Source organism: Bos javanicus, chromosome X (assembly GCF_032452875.1).
Source record: "Bos javanicus breed banteng chromosome X, ARS-OSU_banteng_1.0, whole genome shotgun sequence".
In the NCBI taxonomy this organism is placed as follows: domain Eukaryota; kingdom Metazoa; phylum Chordata; class Mammalia; order Artiodactyla; family Bovidae; genus Bos; species Bos javanicus.
Window position 1 is genome coordinate 133632989 of NC_083897.1, and position 13958 is coordinate 133646946.

General features: G+C 41.6%; 1 protein-coding gene across 6 annotated transcripts in view; it reads left to right on the forward strand.

Moving 5' to 3' along the window:
• The window catches only part of CTPS2 (CTP synthase 2), a 113332-nt gene that overhangs the window by 29071 nt on the left and 70303 nt on the right, over positions 1 to 13958 (forward strand). For all 6 annotated transcript variants that reach the window (XM_061408071.1, XM_061408069.1, XM_061408074.1 and 3 more), the window contains 4 exons: positions 3344 to 3495; positions 7779 to 7911; positions 10472 to 10560; positions 11977 to 12071. In XM_061408071.1, coding sequence (XP_061264055.1) covers positions 3344 to 3495; positions 7779 to 7911; positions 10472 to 10560; positions 11977 to 12071 — 469 coding nt within the window. The remainder of the gene's footprint in view (positions 1 to 3343; positions 3496 to 7778; positions 7912 to 10471; positions 10561 to 11976; positions 12072 to 13958) is intronic.

The following is a 13958-nucleotide window of genomic DNA, read 5'->3' on the forward strand; positions in this document are numbered from 1 at the left end:
TGATTGCCTTGCAGGCACTTCTGCTGATGCTAGCGTTTTACACCTCTTAAATTATCGTATTACTTTTCACAACATTTATAAAAGCTTTGGGGGACTCATATGCAACTATGGCTCCCTTGCCCTTAAGTGAACAGTCTTGAGACTACTGACTCCTTAAATAGATTGTGTATTTCACTCCTTAAATTTTAATTACAGGTACAAAGCCAGGCAGATTTTTTTTTTTTTAAACTTGCAGTCCAGCCTCTGGAGAGAGAACCATTTGAAGCCTGCTTATCGTCTCTGTATCTTGTCTTTTCAGGACACTTACGGCTTTTACTTCAATTTCTCCTTTGTACTTGTTACAGCTTAGCTCACCCCAAAGCACACATTACAGTGACATTCACACTATCACTTCTGATTACATCAATGGCCTCAGTTCAATTCATTGCTACAAAAACTTCTGTGATGTGGGTTCAGGTCCTCTGTTCTATAGGACTTTCCACCTGTGTATCTGAGAACTGGCTTTTCTTTTATCCACTTATCTCTGTCTCTTGTTTGTAATAAGGCTCAGGCACAAGGGATTGGAGTTTAAAAGGTGATTTGATGGATCCTCAGGAAAAGGGTGAGGTTTGGCAAAAACATTTTGTTTCCTTCAGATTATCTCAAGGTTTTCTGAAGCCTAAAAACCATCTACTCAGATTTCTTGAGTCTCAGGAGTCAGGCTGATGTATTCACTGGCTGATGCTTCAGGGTCAATGCAGAAGTCTGAACGCCTTTGAAAAATGTGATGGCAGATTTAAAGCACTCCTCTGTACCTGTATGTCATCAAGCCTTGGTTTTGTTTGTTTTTTGTAAATAGTACTTGGTATGGATATCACACACATTTTACCTGGTTTCTGAAATAGAAGGAGGATACAGCTTTTAGAGTTGGGTTGCCAAGACCTCTGAGAACAGATGATAGTCCAAACTTTCAACCATGTGGAATTTCTTTTCTTTCTTTCTTTCTTTCTTTCTTTCTTTTTTGGTTGCACTGCATGGCTTGCAGAATCTTAGTTCCCTGACCAGGAATTGAACCTCAGCCACTGCAGTGAAAGCACCAAGTCCTAACCACTGGACCACCAGGGAATTCCTGAGTTTATTTTCTTTATAGATTCTGAAGAATGTTCTATCTTGTCAGTCCACAGGCTAGCTTATTAGTCTTTTTTTTTTAGCACATTGCTTTAAAAAATTTTTTTATTGAAGTACAGTTGAATTACAATGTTGTGTTAGCTTCAGGTGTACAGCAAAGTGAATCAGTTATATATATACATATATCCACTATTTTTTAGATTCTTTCCCTATATAGGTCATTACAAAGTATTGAGTGGAGTTTCCTGTGCTATACAGTAGCTTCTTATTATTATCTATTTTATATCTGGTTGTGTGTATATGTCAATCCCAGTTTTCCAATTTCTCTCTCTCCTCTGCCCCCACCCTTGCCTTATCTTCTAGTTACCATAAGTTTGCTGTCTCCATCTGTCAGCACATTGCCTTTTTTAACATGAGTTAATTCTCCCATTTCTTAGTTCCTCATGAACTTGCATTTCGAGCTCTTCTCACTTGGATTGCCGAGGAGGGAGTGGAAGGTCACAGGCATCTCTGTGATGTGCTGTTACCATGATATTTGAAAATCCTCTGGCCTGGAGGATAGATGAGTAAATAGCTCCACACCCCATGCCTTCCACTTCTGGGAACTGTGGCTGTCCAGAGATTTAATTTTAATTAATAATTGGGATGGAGCCTCATATCAATGACATCTTGGCACTTTGAATTGCATCAGGGAATGCACAGATGAGACACAATTGTCTTAAAGATAGATCAAGTTGTCGATGTCCAAACAGCTTAAGAACCCTTGGTTGGATAGCTATGGATTTGGAAAGACTGAACACATAGAGTTTGCAGAACATTTCTTGGCCTTTATTTAGGATGTGGCAGATCCTTAAATGCCTGCCAGTAGCCCTTTATCTGTACTTGAGAGGATGGTGAAAGCTCATTAGGGTGTGAAAAACAACCGTACCACCTGGCATTTAAAAGAGCCTTTCTCCCCTCATAGGTGTAATTAATTTGACTGTGTTCAATGTGTGCTTATAAATTTACCCAAATGAAGGGCAGACAAAAAAGCAATGATAGTAGCAGCTACAACAAAAAATGAGTGAATGAACAAACCACATACCCATACTTAGAGGACAAGGTGTATATATTCTAAGTCTACTGTCTAAACCTAGACTTAGGAGATGGTGCCTTGGGCCATGTGTCTTGGATACTGATGTACAAAGCATCCATGTTCCAACACCAAATCTCTGACACCCCTGGGGTTCCTGCATTTCAACTCAGACGCTCAGTAGCTGGAGTGAGCATCAGACTCTGTAGGCCTTTATAAGACTGCCCTGCACTTCAGACACCAGCCTCAGGTTTCCCTTGTTCCAAGCCACCCCACTTCTGCCTGGCTGACTACAAAGTTGAAGCTTCTCGTAACCACCTCAGATTTGATAATTCTCTAGAATGACTCACAACTCAGAAAAGTGCTCTGCTTATGATTACTATTTTATTATAAAAGGTGTAAGTGAACAGCCAGATGAAGAGACACATAGGGCAAGGTCTAGGAGAGTCCCAGGCACAAGAGCTTTTGTTCCTATGGAGTTAGGGGGCACCACCTTTCCATTACATTTGTATATTCACAAACGAGGATGCTCCCCTGAGGCCTGGTGTTCACCATTTTTATTGTGGTTTCATTACATAGGCATGATTAAGTAAATCATTGGTCACCTGACTGAACTCAGTCTCTAGCCCCCATCCCCTCCCTGGCAGTCAGGTGGCTGAAAGTTCCAGCCTTCTAATGACTTGCTTGCTTTTTCTTGTGACCAACTCCAGTCCTAAAGTCATCTCAGTGCCAGCCTCGTTAACCTAACAAAGTTATTCCTGTAACTCAAGAAATTTCAAACGTTTAAAATATGTGTGTGTGTGTGTGTGTGTGTGTGTGTGTGTGTGTGTATTCTTTGTTCCTAGTTCCTGGCACAGGATATATATATATATATATATACACACACACATACATATATATATACATACATACATACATATATATATATATTCTACCATAGCATCCATGGTTCCGGGTGTAGAATAATGACTTCAGTGTTTTGTAATTAGATGAAACTAACCTTGTATTAATTCTGATTCCTGTTTAGGTTGCTGGGTTCTTGGTTTTCTTTTGTCAGTATAAATAAACTGCCATCTCTCTTGAGTTTTGGCTCATTCTTGTGTATGTTTTTGTGGCATATTTGAGTCATTCCATTAAATATGGTGTTTTATCATCATTAATCAGGTCATATGTATCCATGATGTTTCTTCCACCTACCGAGTGCCTGTGCTTTTGGAGGAACAAGGCATCATTAAATATTTTAAAGAGAGATTGGATCTGCCCATTGGGGATTCTGCAAGTAGTTTGCTTTCCAAGTGGAGAAATATGGCTGACAGGTACTGTGAAAGGAATTACTAATGTAATCTTTCTTAATTCTTGGCTTTGTGGGTAGGACTGAGGTCTACCTTAGAAGATAACTATGTAGCAGTCTGCTTTCCACCTGGGCATGTTTGGTTTGGGAAATATCTAAAGCTCTAGCATATTGTCAGGGTGTTTTGCTGTTCTCTGAAGATTTTGGATGGCATCACCGACTCGATAGACCTGAGTTTGAGTGAACTCCGGGAGTTGGTGATGGACAGGGAGGCCTGGTGTGCTGCGATTCATGGGATCGCAAAGAGTCGGACACGACTGAGTGACTGAATTGACTGAACTGAACTGAAGATTTGCAGGGCCTTTGATTTTGCTCTACTTAAAGAAAAGTGAATTGAAAGAACTTGGATTCCAGAATTAAAAAAAATTTTTTGGAATAAATCAAAAATTTTTTGATTTATTATTTAGTCTCTGAATATTTTAAACAGATTAAAATGCTATAGGTTTTGTTTTGTTTTGCTTATTTTTAAGATTTGGCTAACATTCCTTAAAGGAAATCCTTCTGAATAGGAAGTTTTGGCTACATCATTGTTGTTCTCTCCTGCAGTTATGAACTATCAGCGTCGGTATTAAAAACCCCTGATAGGTTTTAGCTTTAAGACAATCATATTAATTTCAGCAAGGTTTGTCTAATTTGATGTTGTATACAGAGGAAATCCCCATCGCCTATTTTCTTATACTAAATGTTGATGAGGCATGACTCCATAAACTCCTGGCTGCTTCACTTCTCATGTAGCTGAGGTAGAGGCAGTTGGCGCAGTAGTTACAAATGTAGGCTCAGTGTTGCTGAGGAGTAGATCTTAAAAGTTCTCTTCATAAGAAAAACATTTATAACTTTGTGTGGTGATGGATGTTAACTAGAATTCTTATGGTTACCATTTTGTAAAATATAAATATATTGAATTATCATGTGTGACTGGAACTAATTAATGTTATATATCACTTATATCTCAATTTAAAAAAATGTAAGCTCTGGTGTCAAGCACCATAGATTCAGACCCTAGCTTCTCCTTTCACTAGCTGTGTGAGTTTAGGCAGATTACTTAATCTCTTTGGGCTTGTTCTCCCATCTGTATACAACTGGGGTATGCTAGTACCATACTGTGGCAATTTTGAGAGAAAATACTGTGGGCCTTAACTTCACATCAGGCACTATTGGCTACTGATGTCTGTTACAATAATCAAAATATTTTGGGGGGGGCTTCCCTGATAGCTCAGTTGGTAAACAATCCACCTGCAATACAGGAGACCCTGGTTCAATTCCTGGGTTGGGAAGATCTGCTGGAGAAAAGATGGACTACTCACTCCAGTATTCTTGGGCTTCCTTTGTGGCTCAGCTGGTAAAGAATCAGCCTGCAGTGCAGGAGATGCAGGAGACTAGGGTTTGATTCCTGGGTCAGGAAGATACCCTGGAGGAGGAAATGGCAACCCACTCCAGTATTCTGGTCTGGAGAATTCCATGGACTGTGTAGTCCATGGGGTTGCAAAGAGTTGGACACGACTGAGTGACTTTCACTTTCACTTTCCCTGGTGGCTCAGTGGTAAAGAATCTGCCTGCAGTGCAGGAGATGCAGGAGACTAGGGTTTGATCCCTGGGTCAGGAAGATCCCCTGGAGGAGGAAATGACAACCCACTCCAGTATTCTTGCTGAGAAAAATCCCCTGGATGGAGGAGCCTGGTGGACTACAATCGATAGTGTCAAAAAGAGTCAGCCACAACTGAGTAACCGAGAGCATTGGTTAGAAATGGGACAGTTTGAGCTTCCAAACATAATAATTTTGATTTATTGAAACCCATGAAATATGTTTAAATGAGCAAATTCATAAAAATATAAAACAAGTGATTTGATGGTGACAAAATCACTGACCTTTGATAGGTAACTAGTAGATTGAAAATTCTTTTGCCTTTTCATTTTAAAATTTAAAAAGTGTTTTAGAATTTGTGGGCTAAGTAGAACCAGGAATGAAGTGCCTTTTCTGAACTTAGGTGCTCCAATGACTGGTGATACAGTTAAGCCCCTGTCCTCCAGAATGCTTAAGGAATCAGTCACTTTGTGGGAATTTTCTAGGTACTTGGGGCTGATCCTTTTTAAGCATGAGAAACTTTAATATTTTAACTCTTTGTATTGAAACTAGTTCTAAACTATACTCTATGCCTCTGTGCTTTTAAAGCCAGAGTTTGGTTTTTGTACTAGTTTCCTGTGGCTGCTGTAACAAATTACCACAGAGTGGGTGGCTTAAACCAACAGAGATTTGTTCTCTCACAGTTGTGGAGTCTGGAAGTAGGAAATCAAGGTGTGAGCAGGGTTGGTTCCTTTCGGAGCTCTGAGGTAGAATCTGCCCCATGTGTTTCTCCTGGCCTCTGTGGGCTAGCTTCCTTGGTGTTCTTGGCTTATGGCCATGTCACTCCATTCTCTCTCTCTCTTGCCACATGTCCTTCTCCTTTGTGTCTTCTTCCTTTCTCTTTTATAAGGATGCTTGTCTTTGCAGTCAGGGCCCATTCGAATCCAGAATGATCTCATCTGGAGATCCTTAACTTAATTGCGTCTGCAAAGTGTTCCCCCCACCCCCACCCAGTTATGGACACATTCATAGGTTCTGGGGGACATACGTTTTTTGAGCCACCATTGAGCTCAGGATTCAAGCAAAGGGAATATTGAGCAATAGTCTCTCTGCGTCATGTTGGCTGTGATGTTGGTTCATTGGTCATAGAGGTGTGAAGTGTCCATTCTTTAGACCCCATCCCCTCAGTACAGCCTCTAGAGAGATAGATACAAGAAGGCCAACAGAAGTCAAAGGGGCAGCCTTGGTCGTGGAGGTCCAGTGCTGCTCAGAGGCCTCATACCCGGCTGATGGCTGAATGGAGAGCACAAGGGGAGGGAGGTGCTAGACTGTGCAGGTTCAAGAGCTCAGGAGGGCACAGGGGTGTAGGCCTAGCTTATCTCCCTGGATGGCAGCTGGGCTGCCCAGTGGCCTCCCCTGTCCCACCCGGCTGCTGCGTGACTCCTCGTTCCCTGGGAAAACAAGCCACGAGTGAGTGGAGAGAGGGATGTGTGGAAGGAGGAACTGGCCATGCTGACTGCAGCCCTGCGTCCCTCTGGCAGTGGAGGTGTGAGAGTGGGGTGAAGCCTCAGCCAGACTGCTGTGCTCACCTGGGCCAAACTCTGGGACAGGATGCGCTCCCACCCCATCACGTCATCTTGGAATGTTGCCTTGCTACCAACTTGCTTTGTTACCTATGTCCTTTGTATAGCTGAGGTGAAGCGCAGGCAGGCAGTCTCCAGAGCGACATAAAAGTAAGTGGCAAGTTAAAGGTTTAGCAGCATTCTCTGACGTTCTTCAGTCGCCTTCCTAGAAAGTCACCTCTGCTGTCAGTTTTGACTTCTTAGCTCTTCGTGTGTTTTTCTCCTTCTACCTCGTTTCCATCACGCTTCTCTTTCACTCTTTGCAGATATAGATATAAAAGAGGAATATTCCTCATCCCAGTAACATTTTTCTAAGGTGTCTGGGGGAAGAGTTTGCTTCAGAGCCTTTAAAGATCTTCAAGCCCTGAGTGACATTTCCACATACTTAGTACCAGACCACATGTTTTTCATGTACTTTGAACAGATCTCCTGACAGAAGCAACAGTAAAGATTGTGTCTCTAATGGCAAATTGTGATTGAGCATCTTATGTAGAATGGAATTTTCTCATAAAAATGATGTAAGTGGCTTATAGTATTTTAAATAGTTCTCTCAGCACCATTCTTCAGAAATGTCATAAATAACTTGGCTTTTGTGGGTCAGCTGGGAATGGAACAATTTTTAATGTAGACACTTTGAATGCATTTTCTCATATGATGTCACCTTACAAAGTTAATATTGTAGTGTCTGCTGTTGACACTGAGAATACATTTTCTTATACAGTGTCACCTTATAAGTGAATTTAAGGACAGCTCATGTTGATGAGATGGGGAGACTTTTTAATTTTTTATTTGTAATGCTTTTAACTTTTTCTTTTTCTCCTTGGATTTATGTCTGTGCTTGCTCTTATAAGCCAATGTTGGGCTTTCTCAGGATTTTCAAATATCTTGGAGTACAGATTTTTATTCTTTGGGGGTAGGGTGGGAAATCTGAGTCAGTACATCAAATTCAAGGCACGTCTGTTCCTCAGGTTTTAAAAAGTGCCTTGGGATAAGAACAGTGGCTATCATTACGCTTGTGATGTGATGTTACATGCATATAACCTTTAAGCTTGTTTTCCTTCCCAGGTATGAAAGGTTACAGAAAACATGTTCCATTGCCCTGGTTGGCAAATACACCAAGCTCAGGGACTGCTATGCCTCCGTGTTCAAAGCCCTGGAACACTCAGCCTTGGCCATCAACCACAAGTTGAATCTGATGGTGAGCCCCTGCCTGGTCTTCTGCATGTTTCAGCCATTCATTGTGAAATCTCATCTTGTACACAGGCAGGTTGTGTTGAAGGACCCCCAAGTTCAGTGATTCACCAGGACTCAGAGGACTGAGAATACAGCTGTACTCATGAGTATAACTTATTTTAGTGATAGGATACAGAGCCAAATCAGCAGAGGAGAAGGCTAGTCGGATGAAGTCTCGGGGAAACCACCTTTAAGCTTCCAAGGGTCCTCCTCCAGTGAAATCACAGAGGATGTGCTTGAACCCCCCAGGAATAAGCTGTAGTAACACTGGTGAAGTGCTGACTGCCAGGGAAGCTCTTTAGAGGCTTGGCACCCAAGGTTTTTCCTGAGGGCTGGTCACATAGGTGCCCTCTGCCTCCATAGCGTCAAAATTCCAGACTCCCAGGAGGAAAGCGGGTGCTTTACATAAATCATATTGTTTCTTCCAACACTATAGGCACAACGAGTCACTCTTATCAGATCTTGTTAATAGTGAGCATGTGTGCATGCTCTCATCGTTTCTAACTTTGCAAACTCACGGACTGTAGCCTGCCAGGCTCCTCTGTCTACGAGATATTCCAGGCAAAAATATTGGAGTGGGTTGCCATTTCCTCCTCTAGGGGATCTTACCATCCCAGGGATCAAACCTATATCTCCCACGTCTTCTGCATTACAGGCAAATTCTTTACTGCTAACCCACCAGGGAAGCCTGATTATGGTGGGAACTCTCCCCAAATCATGTTTCCAGATGCCAGACAAGGGCCAACCTTGTAAGCAGGCCTTTCCGAGGATAGCGGTCAGGTCTGCCATGTTAACTTTTTTTCTGCATGCAGGTTTAAGGCACAGTTTCTGAAATTAGGCTTTGCACATTCAGGGACGTATATACTCCATGCTTATTTAAGTATTTTGTGTTTACTTAATAAGAAAATGGGGCTTCCCCGGTGGCTCAGCGGTAAAGAATCTGCCTGTAATGCAAGAGCTTCAGGAGATGCAGGTTCAATCCCTGGGTCGGGGAGATCCCCTGGAGGAGGGCATGGCCACCCACTCCAATATTCTTGCCTGGAGAATCCCCATGGACAGAGGAGCCTGGTGGGCTACAGTCCACGGGGTCACAAAGAATCGGCCACAACAGAGCACATACATATGGGCTAGCACATATGGGCTAGCAGAGGTGAAGTTATATGTATATAGCTTGAGTATACTCTTTGTCTTTGTTAGATACAGAAGTAGTATATGCTCAGCGTATAAAATTTAAGCAAAGCATAATGCAAAATCCAGAAAGTAGAAGATTCTTCCTCCCAGAAATCCTTCTCTTGCTGCACCTGTCGTTCTCAGTTTGATGCATATCTTTCCAGACTTTTCTCTCTATATATAAATGTGTATATTTAATGATATTCTCTCTGGGTATATCACAATTTAGGAAGGCCTTATTATTTTGATGTAAATGGTAAAACCTTTATATAATGAACCAAAAGATACACTTACTTGTTCAAGAAATTGAGTAGTTTCCAGCTTAGGACCTATCTCATTTTCTCTCATCTCTTTGTAGCTTCTTTCTCTAAACACTTTCTGTTTTTGACTTTCGAATGAATTGTTCCCTTCCTATTCTTCCTATTCATTCAGCTCCCCCAGGCCCTCATAGAAAAAAGAAAGCAATAATAGAAAATCTGTTATAATACAAATTTTATAAAGTAAAATTTTGTATCTTAAGATATATTCAGATAGTAATTTGTATAACAGAAATACTAAAATAACAGATATATAGGGACTGTTATGTACACAGGAATTGTCATAACTGTTTTTCTTATAATAGAATTCATTGATGGTGGCCTCTACTAAGTCTTGTTGGAATCATGGGCCTGTGCTGTGTTTATCTTGCGTGACTTTGGCAGCAGTTTCCCAGCTGGTTTTCAGTCTTCCCTCCATTTCCTTCACTGAATTTTTCTAAACTCACTCTCTGTTCCTTCAGACCTTTCGGTCGCTTCAAGTGTTCTGTCGCTGCATGGAACTTCTCTGGGCGTCACCAGAGTGGTCACCACTTCCTGTCTTTTGTCTGCAGTTTCATACAAGCTGTTCTTTCACCACCACCCCTCTCTACCCCTCTACCCTGCATACCTTCCCACCTGCATACCTTCCCACCTGCCTCCCAATTACACACACACACACACACACACACACACACACACACTCAGCTTGCGTCTGCTCCAGGGCGTAGCTTCTTGGACATCCCCTCCCCCAAAAGCTTCCATGAAGGTGTTCCTTCCCTTCTTCTCTCCAGCTCACCTCTAGCTCTGGTGTGGGTCCTGCTTCTTCCGCAGTGTTCTCTTCTTTGCCCATAGTAACTCTTATCTCCCTGTGCTGTGGGTGCCTATTTATCTGGTTTTGTAATCTTCCTAAAAGATTGTAAGAGCCACAAGACGTCTATGCTAAGTGACCTGTACAGTGTTTGCATAATAAGTAGTTATTGAATAATTGTGTGTTAGATGGTTCTAGTATTTTCCAGTTTTTATTTTTCTGAAATCTTTACATTTGTTGGATGTTTTTAGTACATAGATTCCATTGATCTGGAGCAGACTACTGAAGTTGAAGACCCTGTGAAATTCCATGAAGCTTGGCAGAAGCTCTGCAAAGCTGAGTAAGTACCAAGGACTGTCCACGCCAGTTAGGAGAATGCCACTGTGATTTTTCCATAATGATTCAACTTACCCCAATTACTAATTTTTGTACACTTGAAAGATAGTTTGGAGTACTTGTGATTCGGGGTGCTTGTGCTGTATTTACATTACATTTACTTTGAAACATGCCATGTTAGTATTAGTGGTGCATGCAATGGAGATGATTTTATTTTGGATAAACACTCTCATTTGAAAACATGAGAGCTCAAGAGAAAACTGGAAGGTCATGTTACCCTTCATGGCACAAAACAATGCCACCCCCAAGAGTTATGTTGATTACTTACAAAATAAAACCTTGAATCAAAAGATGTGGAAAAGAAAACAAAATCAAAAGAGAAGGGAAGATTGTCATTCTTGCATAGTAACTTTGTATATGTAAGGTCTGTCTCTGTATTTTTCCATAGCATCAACTCACTTTCTCCTCCCCAGAATAAAACCATCTCCACTGCATGTGCCACTAACACTAACATGGTGTGTTTCAAAGTAAACTGGTGAAATAGGCCTACTAATTACTAAGTTGTAGCACAGCAAAATTTCCTGGCTAGGAGCCACTTTAGAGACTTGAAGCCACTGCAAGGCCTGAAGGAACAGAGAATGATTTTAGAATCACTGTGGCTCAGTGAAGGAAATGGAGGGAAGTTTTTACCATATTGATGGGAAAGTGAGTCGATGCTACTGAAAGATGCAGAGACAGACTTTCCATATACAAAGTTACAGTGCAAGAATGACAATCTTCCCTCTTCTCTTGGTTTTGTTTTCTTTTCCACATCTTTTGATTCAAGGTTTAATTTTGTAAGTAATCAATATAACTCTTGGGGGTGACATTGTACTGTGAAGGTAACATTACCCTCCAGTTTTCTCTTGAACTGTTAGGTTTTCAAATGAGAGTGTTTATCCAGAAAGTCTCTAAAGTGGCTCCTAGCCAGGAAATTTTCCTGTGCCACAACTTGATTAGCAATCAAAAGGTCTGTTTCACCAGTTTAACTCTTTCTGATTATGTAAGAGGTCTTAAAACATTTTTATAACAGAACTTTTAAAAGAACCTTAACCTGTTTGTATTCAGATAATTCTTTCAGTGTCATTTTTAACTGAATTGAATCTCTTAGTTACTATGCTCATGTGCTGCAGAGACCTATCAGAAAATATATATCAAGGTCAGTTGTGAGACATTCGCAACTGCTTTATAACATTGGGAGGATTTCAAGAAGAAAGTTCAGGATGTGAAATTGTGTAATCAATTTTGAAAATAGACTCCAAGCATATTCTCTAGCAGTTGTGCCAAGTGTTGAATTTGGGATCAGTAAGCATGGTCTGAAAACAAGAATTTCACAAATAAAGATAATGTCAAATTTCCCCTCCTCTTGTGTTGATTGCAGTGGTGTTCTTGTGCCAGGAGGCTTTGGAATCAGAGGAACGTTGGGAAAACTCCAGGCAATTTCTTGGGCACGGTCAAGGAAGATTCCTTTTCTGGGTAAAACTGATGTTTATGAATCCTGAGTATGAGTTTTTTTAGATTTTTGATACCTAATTGGGATAACACATAATAGGGTTTGTTAATGTGAAAAGTGTGATTTCGAATTTGAACATTCAGGTGCCAAATAGTTTGCTACAGGGTCTGGAAACTATTCTACAAGCCTTACCTGGTTCACAGCGTTTTTGTAAATAAAGTTGTATTGGAATACAGCCACACAGATTTGTTTACATATTGTCTGTAGCTGTTTTTCCAATACAGTGGCAGAGATTGAGACCCTACAGCATGCAAAGCCTAAAATCTTTACTCTCTGGCCCTTTACCAAAAAAATTTGTCAACCTACAAGAACTTACCACTGGTCTGGTTGTATAGCAAGAGGATGGGAAGAACCTGTGTTCAAACCTGCCCTTACCTTTTCTGATTATTCCCACCTGATTCCATCTTTTACCACTTCAAGCAGAGAACATCTCAATAAGATGCCACAGTGTTATTTCTAATCAGAAAATGCTTAAATTGAAATGTATATACTCCTTTTAGAAAAGATAATACAGAAAAAGCATCTAACATTACGGAGACAGCTCTGTTAAGAATTAGAGCTGGGTGTTTTCAATGCTTTTGTTCAAATTGGAAAGCATGGCTTCCTTAGCAATGAAACTAGATGTAATAGAACATTGATGGGATAAAAGGCAGCTCTGCAACTGGGGGTCCAGAAGGAAGAGGGAGTGGGGAGAGGCCGTGTTTCATGCTGTGCTTGCATGGGCTGCTGGGTTTATGAACTGAGTGGACCGGCTTTGGTACCGTTCACTTAATATCAACAGGTTCATTTTTCCCACTTGCCTGTTCTTTGATTAACTTCCTAGACACTCTCCACTAGGGATCCATTTTTAAAAGAGAAGCTAGGAGTAGTTTACCTTGGTACCTTGCTTTGTTTTATCCATCTAAGCTCACCTGCGCCACTGTTTTCTTTTGAAGTAATCTTGTTTAGTTTCTATCTAAACATGATTAGCATTCTTCAGATAATTTTCACTGTAGAGAATAGTTTGTAGCTCTTTAGCTTTCTCTTTAACACACTGTCTCTATCGCCTAGCTTTGTGGGACTTTCTGAAGTTCCTCCAAAGCACTCAGCTGTTTCACGCTTATTGACTTTTGTTCTGGTGTGCTTGGTATATTGATTGCTCTCTCCTTTGAGTCCCTGTGTATCTTGGATATATCTGTAAAAGCATCTGGAATACTCCTTGGTATTTGTTTATTGGAGAGTATTGGTGGGCCACAGTGAATGTGGAGATGGGCAAGGGGTACATCCCTGTGGCAACAGGCCTGGGCCTATGCAGGTCCCTTTCTCTCCTCATTGAGCTCTCTGCTCAGTTCCATTTGGCTTCTCCATTACGCTCCAGCCTGTGGTAGAGGTACCAGCTCCCCCAGCTGCTGCTGTTTCCTTGTAGTGAAGGTTCGGCCTGTTCTGGGCTCAGCAGCTGGGCACAGACCTCCCACTCCCCTGCCTGCCTGTGGGCGCTCCTTGGATCCCAGCCTGCTGCCAGGCAGGGGCTGCCTGCAAACAGAGCCCACATTTAAGGCCATGAAACTATCTAGAGAAGAGAGAGTGTGAAGACTCAGCCCACAGAGACTCCCTTGTGAATTGAGGTGTTGTTAGATAGTCTGTGAAGGAGTTGGGTGCTCTGGGGCAGCCCTGCAGGCCACACGTGCGCCTCAATCTAGAGACACATTTGGAGGTAGGCAGATTTGCCTTTTGGACCTTGCCTTCTCATTTCCTGCCCTTTTCCAACTTCACATTTATTTATTCCTACTTCATTTTGGGTCGTCCAAACCCCTTCCCTGCCCCTGCCACCCCTGTTCTGAGGGAGAAGCTACAGCAGCAAACTTACTCTC